The sequence below is a fragment of the Ambystoma mexicanum genome, chromosome 2q (genome assembly GCF_040938575.1).
Source record: "Ambystoma mexicanum isolate Mex_15411 chromosome 2q, UKY_AmexF1_1, whole genome shotgun sequence".
NCBI classification, from domain to species: domain Eukaryota; kingdom Metazoa; phylum Chordata; class Amphibia; order Caudata; family Ambystomatidae; genus Ambystoma; species Ambystoma mexicanum.
The window spans coordinates 532,814,785-532,831,084 of record NC_090924.1 but is presented as its reverse complement, the minus strand read 5'-3'; the positions used below and the strand labels follow the sequence as shown (position 1 = coordinate 532,831,084).

Here is a 16,300-nt window from a genome sequence, read left to right as displayed (position 1 = left end):
CTTTGAACCTGGGGGAGGTTATCCGACCCAAGTTAAAAGGATACATAATTACAGGGTTCTTTAGCTTAAGGATAGCAAGGTGTTTATCACATCCGTATAAGTTAATAAAATGGCCCTTGTGAAAAAAAACTTCAAGTTGTCTGCCGCGCATTCCTGCCCCCTCACAAGCAGTGCTTCAGAGCTTTCTGGTACAGGGACTTTCATCCTGCCGCCAGTCTTCGTACTGCTTTGGGAGTCTTTCTGATGAGGAATCTGTGGGAGAAAAGCAATCAATTGAAGGAGAAGAACAAGTTACTCTCTTATCTGGTAACGTTCTTTCGATGGGATGGTCCGACATCGTAGTCCATATCTATGACAGTAGTCACCACAGCTGTGCTGATTCTTAAATTTTTCAGCGTCTGCGTCCTGCGTCGATGCGCCATCCCCGAGGACCTCCTCCGACGGGCGATGTCACCCGATGTGATAAGTAGGACGCACGACGCCCTTAGCCTCAGTAGTAGTTTTTTCCCCAGAACGTGTGACACCAGTTTTCTGCCAGACACACAAGGCCTTGCGGAACGCAAGCTGCAATCACATAAGAAATTCTGCAGCGGGGAAGGTAGGGAGGGAGCAATAAGGAATACGTCGTCGGACCGGTTCTACGTGATTTCGCCGAATGAAATGTCATCGTGGGACATTTCATCACCGAAATCTCATTGCAAGAAACCCTGTATTTTTTTATTTTTATTTCTGGGGGGGGGTTCCCCCCCAGACCCGCCTCCCTACTTTAATAATCATACCCCAACCCGCACAAAACACCCCCCAAAAAATATTTTTTTTAAAAAAAGGGTTTCTGGCGATGAGAATTCCGGCGATGAAATGTCCCACGATGACATTTCATTTGGCGAAATGCATGTATACCGTCGGACCATCCCATCGAAAGAACGTTACCAGGTAAGAGAGTAACTTGTTCTTCAAGGGGATTGGGTCCTCCGACGTATTCCATATCTATGACAGACTCCCAAAGCAGTACCAAGCAAGGAGGTGGGAAAAGAATTTAGAACACAAATTTAGCATGCCCAATCAAATTGCGAAATAAAGGACTGCCTTGCCAAAGGCCAGATCCTGTCCTCGGATGGAATCGAGGGAGTAGTGACGTGCAAAAGTATGTACAGAAGCCAGGTGGCTGCATCACAGATGTTACGAATAGGAACACCCCTCTGTAGGGCAGTAGATGCGGCCATACCCCTGGTAGAAAGGGCCCACAAGCCAGCCGGTGGGTCCTTACCTGCCAAGCGGTAACACTCGGAGATAGCCAAAATAATCCAACAAGACAAAGTCTGTTTCGTCACAGCTTGTCCCAAACGCTTTCCAGCGTAACCAATAAAGAGTTGATCATCCACTCTGACCCGGGACATGCGTGAAATATAAAAGCTCAACGCTCTCCTAGGATCAAGCCTATGGAGCCTCTCCTCTTCCTTACCAGGATGCGGAGGAGGATAGAAGGCCGGAAGAACAACCTTCTGGCCCAAATGAAATTCCGAAACCACCTTCGGAAGAAAGGAAGGATGAACTCGAAGGACAACCCTGTCCTTATGAAACACAGTGAAGGGTGGCTTAACTGAAAGTGCCTGTAACTCACTCACTCTGCGAGCGGAAGTAACAGCAACCAAAAACACAGTTTTAAGAGTTAACAGTCTCAAAGGGCAAGAATGCAAAGGCTCAAACGGAGCCCCCATAAGAAACTTAAGAACAAGGTTCAAATCCCAACCGGGCACCAGAAAAGGTGACAGAGGGAACACATTAGTGAGCCCTTTCAAAAACTGAGAAATTAAAGGAATCTTAAAATAGGAACATTCTTCAGACGAGCGCTTAAATATGGACAACGCCGCCAGGTAACCTTTAATGGTACCCACTTGCAAGCCCCTGTGGGCCAAGGAAAGCAAAAAAGACAGAACCATGGGAATGTCACACTCAAAAGGATCCACATTCTTAACTCTGCACCAGTCGCAGAATTTACACCAACGGCACAGAGACTTTGTTGCCGTTGGCGTCTGGCCGAGAGCAACACCTCCAACTCGTCTTCAGGGAGGTCCCAATCCTTATACCTCAACCTTTCAGAAGCCAAGCGTAAAGGTTGAGGGATCTGACCTCTGGATGGAGAACCTGACCCCCCTCCCGTGAGAGCAGAACGTCTCGGTAGGGAAGACGACGTGGAGGGCAGATGGACAAGTCGAGAAGGTCCGGGTACCACATCCTCCGGGCCCACGCCGGAGCAATGAGTATCATCTGGGAACCGAACCTCCGTAACCTCCGCAGTACTTGCGAGATGACGGGGACTGGAGGAAACGCGTACAGCAGTGGGAATGACCACTCCACCACGAACGTGTCTCCTAAGGCTCCTTTTGGAGGAAATTCCCGCGAGCAGAACCTTTCGCACTTCCGGTTGACACTGGAGGCGAAGAGATCCACTTGAGCGGTCCCCCAAAGGGCGAAGATATCCAGGAGAATCTCCTGAGCCAGCTCCCACTCGTGAGAGATCGTGCTCTGCCTGCTCAAAGTGTCTGCCGTCTCATTGTCGTCTCCGGCTAGATGAACAGCCGAGATCGAAACTTCCTGCTGGATGGCCCAGAACTCGAGCTGCATCGCTCCCTGCACAGAGGAAGTGACCCTGCCCCCCCTTTTTGCTGAGGTAGTGCATGGCCACCGTGTTGTCCGTTAGAATCAGGACACTCTTTCCTCGCACAGTCGCCAGAAAAGCCCTCCGGGCTAGCCTGACGGCCCTCAGCTCCAACAGATTGATATAGAGTCTGGACTCCGACGGAGACCAATGACCGCTGACTGTCAACTCGTTGGCATGAGCTCCCCATCCCGTGAGAGATGCATCCGTCACGATCGTCACCTCCGGCCAGGGCAGCCAATTGGGGCCCCCCCTTCATCAGATTGCCTTCGACGGCCCACCACAGAAGGTCCTGGGTGACCGAGGGAGGCACCTGAACATGGTCCGACATCCTGCCGGAAGAGTGCGACCACTGCATCTTGAGTGCCCACTGCAAAGATCTCATCCGCAGACGAGCCTCTGGCACCAGAAGAATGCAGGATGCCATGAGGCCGAGCAACCTCAAGAACTCGAATGCTGGGAGCGTCTGGGCAAGCTGAAACTTGTGCACCATCTGCTGAATGTGAAGAGCCCTCACCTGGAGAGGAAAACACGGCCCCAGGGATGTGTCGAGCACTGCTCCGATATACTGGAGCCGCTGTGTTGGCGTCAAACGGGACTTCTTTAAATTGAGGGAGAAGCCCAGCTTGTGAAGGGAGTGGCAAGTGACGGACAGATGATCCAGGACATGCTCGGGAGAGCTCCCCCTGATCAACCAATCGTACAGGTAGGGGTAGACGTGAATCCCCCCTTCTCTGCAGCCACTTAGATTCAGCCACACACTTCTTTAGAGAAGCGATATCCTGGATTGAATCCTTTCTCAGTAACAGGACCATTAGGTTGTTCTCTCCATCAGCAGCGGCTGACCCGATTCCCATCTTGTGTGGAGTCCCTCAGGGCTCCTGTGTCTCCCCTACCCTATGCAACATATTTACCAAGCCCCTTTTCGACGATCTGGACATTCTTGGTATCACCTACACCAACTATGCAGATGATACCCAGATTCTCCTCCTACTTTCTGGGGAATATCATAAAGATTTGGCCTTGGTGAATAGGGTGTATATCATCATCCAGGCATGCATGGCAACCCACGGTCTATGCCTGCATGATGGTAAAACAAAGCTCATCATCCTAGGGACTCACTCCAACCTCAAGGGGTTAAGCCAGGACTACCTCATTCGAGATTGATGGCAACAGCATCAAGGTGTCCAAGGAGGTGAAGATGCTCGGCTTCTATCTGGACGCCACCCTCTCTTTTGATAAACAGGTGAAGTCTCTGGCATCTGCCACCGCTTACACATGTAAGCTCATCAGGGCAGGCAAACATTTCCTGTCTGACAATAACTGCCTTATCTTAGGGAGAGCCTTAATCCTCTCGAGGCTCGACTATTGTAACCCCCTCTACATTGGAGCCAATAAAGCTATCGCCCATCGAATCCAAATACTACAAAAAACACCCTGCGAGCTGCCCTTGGTGTGTCTAAAAGATCGCACATTTCAAAGATTAGGCAACAAAACAACTGGCTGTCTACTGAAAATAAAATCCACTTAAAAGTGGCATCCCTTGTTCACAAAGCCTTGAACAATGCCACTCCGAGCTATCTTGCAGACAAATTCATAAAAAGAAGCTCTGCACATCCAGCTAGAACCTCTAATGCCAATAGCCTTATTATACCAAGATTTAGGCTAACTAAGGTGGGGGGAGGCAGCTTCCAGGTTTGAGCGGCCCAATAATGTTACTCACTGCCTCACCCTCTACGTGAGGAGCAGCCCTTCCCAAAATTCAGATCCAACTATATTAACCTCCTGAAGTCTGCCTATGACTAGTCCTCTAGCTTAGACTCTGCCTCACGAGACCTGTAATTCTGACATGCCTCTGACCGGCCTATGTGTTGCTTTTGTGGACATTTTTACTCCACCCATCTAACCAATGAGTTAATGTCCACTTAGTGCCTGCACATATACTGCCCGCTCTGCATTGTATTGTGTATCGACTATGTATGTAAGTAATGTACAATTGCCCTTCTATTTGTAAATATATTGTATTTGTATGTAACCTATGACCCTACCCTGTAACTTAAGCCGCACATTTTCTGTACTGCTGCGCCTGGATACCTTCGGGTCTGGTGCGCATTATAAGTGAATAAAACAAACAAACCACCCAGTTTGAATACATCCTCCTGGCAGGACTCCCCTCACACTCTTACATGTGGGCATGGGCAGAAAACTTGGGAATTGAGATTGATTTCACATCCTGCGTTAACATAAAGGAAAGCGACAATGAGATTGCTCTATCTTGCCAAATATGAGAATGCTAGAAAGATTTGATTTCAATGATGTCTCACCCATGTGAGGCTTCACAAGATGTTCCTTGAGGTGTTGCCCTTTTGCTGGTGCTGTCTCTTGGAGATGAGACAGTCTCTTCCCGTTATAAACAGGTAGCTGATTGTATGTAGAAATGAATATATATATGTATGGTAATCATCAAGCAGAAGGAGGTTTGTTGCGTTTACTCCCTGCTCTCTGTGAGTAGTCAGGGACCCTTGGTGTGTTCTGTAAATGGTGCTGTCCCTTGGAGATAGGGATGGCATTGCCTCTCTCTTGGGATTAATTACTACAACTTCCCACTGGAAATCGCACAGAACCCCACCAATTTCTGTGTGGTGGACTCACAGAACCTCCATGCCAAAACATTGCAATTTGGGCTCCTTCTTTCATTATGTGGAAGCTAATGACTTCCCCATTGACCTTGGCATCTTTGGTATTCTGTTAAGGGATGCATTCTCACCATGGGCCCTTCAGGTACAACAGAATGTTTCCTACCTCTATCATAATATGTGGTCTTTTCAATATTTTGCTCACCTGTTTTCCCATCTTAATGTTTCCCCTTTTCCCCCCTTACAATGGTGTTCTTGATAATTGATACATGGATGCCCGTCAAGAACGATGGTTTAATTGTTGTTTTCTTAAGCCTTGGATGCCTCAGTTACTCTACATTAACAAGGTTATGTCAGTGGTATTTTGTTATTTGTAACCAGGTATGGTTGATAGACAAAGTATGGATGCAGACCCTCGGGTTGAATAAGAATTGTGGGGGCTGAGTGCCTTCTCATCCCCTAATCACAAGATTGTATTCTTTTCAAACACTTGGCGGCCCCCCAAGTTCTTGGGGTAACCACATTCAAACTTTTCTGCCCTTCCATTCTGATGTGGATTCCAGTATGGAATCAAGACACAATTCAAGTATCCGGACATGTCTGCTCCTGGCTCTGCCGTCCTAGTTCTTCTGAGGCAGGAAGAAGCAATAACCATACATGGCGGCACTTTATCTTGCAGGACAAATTAGGCTATTGGGCTCAGTAATGGATTTTACATAAGAGTTACCAGTAGAGACAGCCTGGGGGTACAGAATGTTTTCCTCCACTAGAATTAAACACATAAGTTGTCCACAAACCTGTGTAGATCACAGTACCCACTATGGTGGGTGGCCTAACCCTGAGAAGCCAAGGGTCTCTAAGGAGCACAAATAGGATTTACCTATGATTGAGGAGCAACTCATTAGGGACAAATCAGGTAGCTGGTCAAGACCAAATAGAAACATTCCGATGCCTCTCCCCAGAGGTGCAGATAAGGGCTTTCAACCAAACTCCAAACATATTAGCAACTCCCACCGACCTTTGGGCGTTAAGCACTCGTTATTATAATAAAGAAAATATTTCAAAACCATTTTTCAATGGATTGATTTTCTCCCACAGATTCCTCATCTTGATAGATATCGCATCACCTCTCTGCTGCTAGGAAACTTTTTCCACAGGAGCGTAGTGGACCTTGACTCGTCCATCGATCCGTCTTGCGCAGTGGTCTATCGTCGGCTTCGGAAATGACGTCAAGAGCCATACAAATACCACATCACTACACCCCTTGCCTCAGTTCCTTTTTTCCACATGCTCCCATGCTGCATCAGGAACTTACTCGAGTTTCACTCAACGTTTTTTTAGTAAATATTTCCGATTTACATTGACGATGTCTTTGCCCCGGATCTCGGGTTTCGAGCAGTTCTCAGAGTGCAAGGCCAAAATGTCGGTGACAGACCTACATGACGTCTGTTTGTGGTGTCTAGGTTAAAATCCTGACAGAGGCCTGCGCGTTGTGTCCCAAGATGCAACCCAAGTCCCTGCGAGACAAGCGGTAGCTGGCACTGGGCGGACCGTCGCCGAAGTCTCTGGCGCGGTCTCTCAGCCATCTGAGGCTGAGGAGACCACTCGTCCCATCAAGAGACGGCACCACAAGAAAACAAAAAAAAGAGGTCCCACTCCAGAAGCCATTCCTCGTCCTCTTCCTCACGGAAGAAGCAACGCCACCATCGGCGGGAATCGCTTCCTCAGAGCGAGTAAAGCCCTCTAAGGGTCCGACGGACCTCAGATTCTGACGAACAACATGATGGCCATGCACTACTTAAACAAGCATCGTGTAGTGCATTCCCATCCCCTCTGCACAGAAGCAACACAACTGTGTTTCTGGTTGCTAGAGAATCAAATCTCAGTCTCAGCAGTTCATCTGGTGGGGACCGAGAACAGTTTGGCAGATGCTCTGAGAAGGCAGAGCACAGTTTCACACGGGTGGGAAGTGTGCAAGGAAGTCCTGGAGGAGATCTTTGCTCTCTGGGGTACCCCAGCAGTGGATCTTTTTGCCACGGAAGCCAACAGGAAGTGCAAACAGTTCTGCTTGAGGGAATTTCCAGCGAACGGTGCACTGGGGTACGTGCTTCTGGTGGATTGGACATTCACTCTCCATTACACTTTCTCTCCAATCCCGTCATTCTGTGAATTGTCAGGAGGTTGAAGAGGTTTCGAGCAACCATGACCTTGATCGCCCCGGATTGGGCAAGGAGGACATGGTACTCCGACCTCTTGGATTGGTCCATCGCCTCACCAGTTGCCTCAGCGGCCGGATCTCCTCATTCAGTCGGAGGGTCGGATACTACACCAGATCCAAGGCTCCCTCATCCTACAAGCGTGGCTCTTGAGCGGATGAGGTAGGATGACTGGGACCTCTACGAGGAACTTCTTGAGATGTTGCTGGCTGCACGCAGACAGTCAACGAGATCTCTGTATGCGTGCAGGTGGAGAAGATTTGAGGCGTGGTGCAGGGAGCGCAAGGTTGACCCCATCTCTTGCCCTAACACAATGTTGATGGAGTACCTGCTGTCACTAGCATCTTCAGGCCTTCAGGTTGCAACAGTGAAGGGGTGGCCCTTTCTGTTTTTAAAAGGTCCCCGGATCAAGGTTCCTCTTTTACCATACCGGTCATGGCCCAATTCCTGAAAGGCCTGCTCATCATATTCCTGCCAACTACCATTTTTGTTCTGGATTGGCGCCTTAACCTGGTTTTCACCTTTCTGATGGTGGCTCAATTTAACCCAAGCATTCTTGCCCACTTAGGTTGCTGTTCCTTAAAACAGCCTTTTAGATTGCTATCACATCAGCCAGGAGAGTTAGTGAGCTGCAGGCCTTATGCTGCAAGCCCCCCTTTTTGCATTTCTTCAGAGAGAAGGTTTCTCTTAAGGTCCGACTGGGTTTCTTCCGAAGGTAGTTTCAGAATTTCATCTTCCGCAGTCTATTGACTTGCCAGTGTTCTTACCTCCTCCCCACCCTTCTAAGGAAGAAGAACGGTTTTACTGTCTCGATCCGAAGAGAGCACTCAGCATTTATGTTGACTGCACAGCGGGGTTCAGGAAGACAGACCACTTGTTCGTCACCCATTCTCTTTCACGCAAGGGTCTTGCGATTACCAATCAGACCATCTCACGCTGGATCATTTTATGCATCGCTGAGTGCTATTGGTCAGAAGGAAAAGAAGTCCCATCGGGTATCAGGGCCCATTCCACCAGGCGAGTCTCTGCTTCGATGGCCCTTCATATGACATTTGATGTGCTGCCATACGGTCCACTTTACATATTTTCACAAAGAATTATGCTCTGAACGTTGCACGTGGGCCTGATGCACGTTTTGGGAGAGCGGTTCTGCAGAACCTGCTTGTGTAATCCTTTCTGCCCTCCTCCTTTGCCTTACTGCTTGGGGAGTCTATCAAGATGAGGAAAGTGCAGGAGAAAAGCAATCCATTGAAGGCGAAATTACATTAGCGTAATGTTCTTTATATGGACTTTTCTCCTGCAGATTCCTCATCACCCTGCCAAGCCGTCCCCGCTCAGAAAGTGTTGTGTCCCTTCACTTCTGGTTCCATGTAGTACGATGTTGATGGCTTTGGGGAGCTCATCTCAGTTGCTCAAATCCCCCAAAAATACATGTTTTTCTAATTGGAATGTTGTTAGCCTCTGGTTTCTATTCCAAAGGTGCCATATTTAAGGCTGGTTAGCCTCCTTCTGTTTTCCTATGCAGCGTTTGAGCCGGGAAAATTAGGGAGGAACTGAGGCATAGGGCGTAGTGACGTGGTATTTGTATGGCACCTGACGTCACTTCCGTAGCCAACATTCGACCACCGCGCAAGACGGATCGATGGCTGAGTTGAGGTCTGCTACGCCCCCTGTGGCAAAGGTTTCCGAGCAGCAGAGCTGTGGAGGGATATCTATCAAGATGAGGAGTCTGCAGGAGATTAATCCATAGATAGTACATTACGGTAAGGTAATTTCCCCTTTTACTTTCTTCGTTCAACTTAAATCCAAGGAAAGGGGTTGGGAAATGCCTCCCTGCTCCCAATAAATATTCACCTTTAATGTTCAAAGTGTTGACTTGCATACTTAATAAACTAGTCTTAAAGATCACTGCAAACCTTTTTTAGAATCGCTTTCTAGGGGTATGGTACCAGTACTCGCATGCTAAAAGTTTAATTTTAATGTCAGGCAGGTGGTGTGGAATGCATCCTGTTTTTAAAAAAATGTATTGTACTATTTGGTGCCGAGGAAACAAGAAAATCAATGAAGACCACGTGATTTACATATTTCCACTTTATAGGCCCCAGGCATTTCATTATCAAGGGATACCTGCATGCCCATAGATATGTTGCCAAGCTAAAGACAACAGCAACTGTTTTAAGCCATAACAATTCATATACACAATAAGGCTATTAGTACAATGTTATAATTTGGTGAGTTGATAACAAGATGCCCAATGTAGACTCTCCTGACAATTCTTCCTCCCTTTTTTTGTAGGAGGGAGATTGGATTCTGAGATTCTTCCTTCAACATCCAAATAACCTAGTCATTAGTCCTTTCCTTAGGTGAAGGGGCCTGTATGCTGAGCACTGGCAGACCACACAACATGTAAAGGCTTGTTTTCTGGTCTTGTTTTGTATTTCTTTGTTTCTAGACCTCCAATGTTCAGGCGTCCCGTGTTGTACTGACCTCCAGAGATAGCACATTTCCAAGCCAAGAAAAACAGTGTCTTTGTTGTCTGAGCCCTGCAGAGGATATTGACTCTTTCCCAGAAGATGTGGGCTTGGAAAGGTAGAATGTGTTGGATCCTTGGCAGAGGGGGAGATGTAGTTGAATTTATTCAGACCTGTGATGAGGCAGGTTGCTGGATGGCTTTCATTGGGGCCAGAATGAAGGCTGGCATACCTGTGAGGAGGGCATTGCCAAAATCCAGAGGGAGATGGCCAGGGCAGATAGAGAGGGTCTGTAGTCTGAGACAGGGCTTGATTCTCCATCATAGTGTCAGCTAGTCATACGCTGTTATTTTGGCAACAAGGTCTTTGGGATGAGGTTGCTGTTGATTGTGAATCTGAGTAATTTTGAAGACTGGTCCAAAAAAGGCTCACGGATTTCTTTTTTTTTTTTTAAAACAACTCCTATCCTAATTTGCCTTAAGGGTTTTTGGTGGTGTCAAGTCTAAGTCAATTCTAGTAGTTGGTTTCAGTTGGGCATTTGACATTCAAGCCTGGAAGAGTCAATATTTCAGTTGGTGGATATGTTTGGCTTTTGGTGAGAGTTACAGGTCTTCATCCTATTTCTGGACCTGGAATGTTGAGATTTGAGAGGACTCCCAGTCATTCCATGTAGAGTTTGATACGAAGAGAGGATGCATTGTTGTGAGAATCTGCAGGGCAGGGGAGATCTGTTAGTTCCTATCTGGATGAGCAGGTGTCTGTGTTTGAGGTATACAGAGAAATAGAGCAGAATTCCGTTACTGAATCACATGGAAGTTGTGAGGATGCCATGGAGCGGCTTGTGGTCAACTGTGTTTAAGGTATCAGAGGACTAGTCGAGCAAGCAGGGAGGAGACTGACTCCCTTGTCCATGGTGTACAGCAGGAATACTCCTGTGACCTGCAACCACTTGCGGCACTTCATACAATTTGCTGTGGCCTACATGGTCTCACATGTGCTCTACATCTGCCGTAAAGCCAGGCATTTCATCTATGAAGCTAAGTGGAATGTTTGATGGGTTTGTAGCATTTCTACAGAAACTTGGAAGTGTTATTTATTCTACCTTCGAGTTTTACTTGGGGGTCAAGGCAGAAAGCCAGTCTGCCACAGTCATGAGTGGAAACTGAGAGCAGCTAAATAGTATTAAAATATACATTTTATGAGGTAAGATAAATAATTAAATAAAAGCATTAAAACCACTTAGTTTGGCTTTTGAACTGAGTCCTTCTGGGATGGCTACTCACATGTCCAGTTGCTGCCATCTTTTGTTATGCACTCTCTCAAAGGCCACAGTTATACCAGTTAACGGTGCAAGCATTGTAGAATCACCAAAAGCAAGGGCTGCTCTCCCATTTAACTGCTGCCATAATATACCAAGTGCAGCCTCAAATGCCCCAGTAATACCATCCAATTCCAGGTAATGCAACAAATGCATGTTATAATTATTTGTGTTTTTATACAGCACTTCAAGCAAGATTCCTCCAGCTTTTAAAGGCTGTAGAAAATAGTGCTTTTACCAACCTCAAAAGGAGTAAAGGCTAGAACAATTGTGTGGTCCTGTTTTATGGTACTCCTTTTCACAATTATTCCTTTGGGATAACTCCCTACAAATTGAAATGTGCATGCACCATTTGGAATAAGTGGCATCCAAAATTCCTGAGGGTAGAACTGCCAACCCCTTCGTGATCTGGTCTATAAGTCTTTTCATGTTTTATCAATATTATTACACAATGTGCTTTTAAGAGTCACAGATTTTCAATGGTGGTATTAGTGTTCTGGTGGGTAGGAGGGGTGTTTTTGGAAGTGGCAGTGAAAATGGTGGTCCCTGGACAAGACTGAACCAAATATTTCAGCCCCTAGGCTGCCATCGATGACCTGTATAGTTCTTGTTTCAGTCGTACATTTCAAACAAAAGTTAGACCTATACACTAAATGAGGTTGCAGTGGGTGATAACTTAGCATAGTTGGTCAACATTTTTCTTTATTATCTACCCAGCGAAAGGTAGGTCATGAACAGATATTTGACCAGCTTATCAGGCGTGTGGGTTTGTACATAAAGTGGAGCATTTGGCCAGTCTTCAGGGAGCATATTCCTTGAGTGTTGGAGGCTTTGATGGTGTAGAGGAACAACAGGACAGCTTTTCATGAGAAACAAATGTCAAGGTTGAGGGAAAATCATGTTTGTAAAATATCGCTTTGAGGGACAAAAGGATGCTGATAAGATCTTCTAGAATTATGAGATTGAATTATCTTGGCATGGTCTTTTTTAGGATGCAGAGGAGTGTTTGTGTTGTATTCAATGATGCCCACAGTGATGACTCTCAGACCGTATCTTCAAAGTAAGGCTGTTTATTGGTTACAGCAAACATCAGTGGTCGTCTAAGTAAGTGTATAGCAGTTGACACGTCAGGTCTCCTAACTGTTCCCATGTAACACTCATCGAGCCAGCAGATGAAAGTTCCATGATGTCATCAGCCTGCTTGCTCAGGCACAGAAATGTATTAGTCGGGTTATGTGTAGGAGTGGCATAATGGCATGTTCACTTTCGTGGTAGGTGTGAAAGGTTATTTTACAGCTGATGATGTAATAAATACAAACTCTAGTGTGATGCCTCTGATATTCAGGGCCGGGGAAGGGGGGGTGGAGCTGTCACACAATGACCAGTTTCATGCTGTCCAATGCAGACTCTAGCTAGTTACTTCCGTTTTTCTTTTGGTATTAACATCTAATAGAAACACACAGAACTGGGCTTAGTCAACAGGCGGTATGCTCATTTAAGATGTGTTAAATTTTGAGGAATAAAAGTTAAACAGAATTCACTCTTTACAGAAAAAAACAGTTGCAGAGTTAATGCATGATTTTCTGTGAATGGACCACTAATTTTAATGAACACAGCTATTCATAAACCATACAAGGATACATTTAAAAAATACACATGGGAACACTATATATGAGCATAAAAGATGTTGATTGTTGCTCTCAAACTCAAAAGATCAGTTTGCACATTTAACTTGAAGCTATGTGTCATTGCGCCCACTTTTTATTTTAAATGTCATCCACCCAGTTCACACTTTTAGAACTCCTGTGCTGGATTCGAATCCGTAAAGTAAGCTAGTGCAGATGGACCATGATCAGTTAATCGTGATGGTAAACTCCATAACAGATCTCCCAAGCTTGTACAAAGGCACGTCCTGCAGTACCATACAGAAGGAAGAATACAAAAGAACACCCAAACTTGTACTTCATTCTGAACAGAAGAGAATATATACTTCAGATTTTAAATTGCCTTATCAACGAACAGGGAGCTAGGCTTACCCAAGCCAAGAACAAGATAATCTGTTTGCATGGATCCACATCCTCGAGTGTTAGTGTCATTAGAAGACACATTTTACAATTTTGTGCTGATGCAGACTTCAGAACACATAGCAAAACATTACAAGAAGACAGATGATCAAACTTCGTCATGGGACTTGAGATACATATGCTTGGCATGTTTCCTCAGTTTCTCTTGGGTTTTTAGTGCTTGGCTGTGTTTCCGAGTAAGGCCCATAGGTGGTAGATGAACCTAAAGTAAGTAAAATATGTTACTGCATTGTTTAGTTGTATTCATTGCTAATGCTCACTATCAAAGTTCTCCTTCTACCAAACACTTTTATTGAACATAAAACACCATCTGTTTGCATTAACACCAAGCTTATTCACATTTGAATTTGAGAACAACATCTTTTGCAAATGACTAACGGTAGGCTAATGAAAACAGGCGACACACGCAGGCTCACATTCTGAAAATTTCAGGCACCTTATTGTATGGGCTATCCTGCGTGTGATAGCATCATATCAATTAGATTAGAAAAGGTGTAGTCATATGTTAACACCAGTGTTTCTTGACCTGTGCATATTTTTGATGGTAACATTAAAATAATAAACCAGGATTCCAAGATGACGGCCGGGAGAGGAGGATGTGCGCACGTGTCTCCCCCCACCGGACTGCACCAAAAAGCAAGTTAAAAAGCAACGTGGACGCCGGATTAACTCAACCCATCTCCAAAAGCAGTAAGGAGACAGCAGCTACCCACCGGAGATCGAGTCACCTGATGGGTCCGTGGAGAAAAAAGAAGAGAAGCCGCAAAGTCATAGGAGGAGTCCGCAGTGCGGCAAGCAGGAAGCGAGATCCAGGCCGTATCGGGTCGCGTGGTCTGGCAGGAGCTGGTCGAGGACAATGGAGAGAGCGTAACAGACTGAGGAATCCCCAGAGCTGTGGAGGAAGTAAGTCCCACCCACCCCTGATTGATCGGCGCGAGAAGCAGACCGCACAGGGGACTGCAGAGCCAAAGGAGGGACAGGAACACAGCAGAGTGTCCCCTCCCCCCACACACCTCCTGGGGGGAGGACAAGAGCAGGCGAGGAGACTCCCCAGGCGGGCAGGAAACAAAGCCGGGGAAGCCATCAAAATAAAACAAGAACGGGACGGAAGAGGCAATACCCCATTGGGGATACACCCCAAAACCAACCCACACAGGCAAGAAGAGAAGAAGGAATGACGGCAAGCAAGGAGGACATGCAGGGCTGGTTCAAAGAATTTCAGAATCAATTCATGTCATCCTTCCAATCGCAATTAGACACGCTGAAAGTCAAAATGAAACAGTCGCTGCAAGAAATATGACAGGCGTGGCAAAACTAGAGGAGAGAACGGACACGTTAGAAAGGATAGGCAGAACAAGGAAGAAAACACAAAAATATGGTGAAACGGTGGAACACTTGGCACCCCAGCCACAAAACGTCACAATTCAGTAAATATACAAATAAAAAAATCTATCAGAAGCAGTAGAGGAGAAAGATCTGAAGGACACTGTGCAACAACTATTTGCAGACATTCTAGCAGTAGAAAAGGAGGAACAAATAGTAATGGACCGTGTCCATCGGGTAGGACCCAGAAGGGCAGGGGAGCTAGGCGCCCGCCCCAGGGGATGTGCTAATAGCCATGACATCCTACACCCAGAAAGAACTGATCCTGCAAAAAGCGCGGCAAGCAGGGCAAGTGAGAATTAACAGGGATGAAGTGCATCTATACCAGGACCTAGCGCAAACACTCCAAAAACTTAAGCACATGGGTCCAGTGGTGCAATTCCTGGCAACAAAAAAAATAAAGTACAAATGGACATTTCCGTTCGGCCTCCTATTCACATGGGAGGGATGGAACCATAGAATAACCACATGCGAGGAAAGCGAACAAATATTTATTTATTTATTTATTTGTTTATATAGCGCTAAAGCCCGTAGGCATAAGAGCGCATTCCAAAAAGACAAGACAATAAAGATCAAAGACGGGACAAAGATGTGAACCGGGCCGGTATTTCATTGTGATGGGATTGACGTAATTCCAAGATTTATTTGAATAACAGTGTTTTCAATTTCTTCCTGAACTGAATATAGCTGGATTCAAGCTTCAGTGGAGTTGGTAGTTCATTCCATTTTTGGATACTTCTGGTCGGGAAGGCCTTGCCTAGGCCATTTTGCTTTTTCGTTGCAGTAGTTTGTAGTAAACCTATATTGGATGATCTGAGGCACCTAGATGGCACATGCCACTTAAACTGTTTCTTTAGGTAAGCCGGAGCTTTGCCATATAGGCATCGATGGACCATGGTGAGTGACTTGAAGATAATTCTCTCTTCGATGGCCAACCAATGAAGATCTTTTCTGTCTCCTGTGATATGTTCCCTCCTTGACCTGCCTGTGATTGTCCTGATGGCGTTATTTTGGATCACCTGACATTGTTTCAGACATTTGCTGTTTGCTCATACGAGCAAGGTGTTTCCATAGTCCAGTCTGGATAATATTGTTGCTCTGGCAAGGATGTGCGGTTCTTTTGATCGAGCAAAGGTCTAATTTTTTTCAAGAGTATATGATGATACTGGCAATTTTTCTTTAGGTAGGCTGTATGTGCCTCTGATCCTAGGGAGGCTTGTAGATAGACTCCCAGAGTCTTCACTTTTTCAGATATTCGGATTTGGGTGTTTTGATACTAAATGAAGAGTATAGGGAACTCAGTTTCTTTCTGGCCTGTGTGGATCTGAAGATCATAAGCTCGGTCTTAGTGCCGTTGAGACACATCCAGTTGTCCTTCATCCAACTCTCGATGATGTTGTATAAGGTTGAAAGTTTGTTGCTGTCCTTTTTGTAATCCCTACTGAGCTCGAAGACCAGCTGGGTATCGTCGGCGAAGTTGGTACCCATTTGGGACAGCATGGTGCAAAGGCAGCACATATACAGGTTGAATAG

The 16,300-nt window shown here is 46.0% G+C and overlaps 1 protein-coding gene across 4 annotated transcripts in view; it reads right to left on the bottom strand.

Annotated features, from left to right (window-relative positions):
* Window positions 1–12,876: 12,876 nt before the first annotated feature.
* Window positions 12,877–16,300, bottom strand: part of LYRM1 (LYR motif containing 1) — a 501,749-nt gene continuing 498,325 nt past the window's right edge. For all 4 annotated transcript variants that reach the window (XM_069647667.1, XM_069647668.1, XM_069647669.1 and 1 more), the window contains exon 4: window positions 12,877–13,586. In XM_069647667.1, coding sequence (XP_069503768.1) covers window positions 13,473–13,586 — 114 coding nt within the window. In that variant the 3' untranslated portion in view covers window positions 12,877–13,472. The remainder of the gene's footprint in view (window positions 13,587–16,300) is intronic.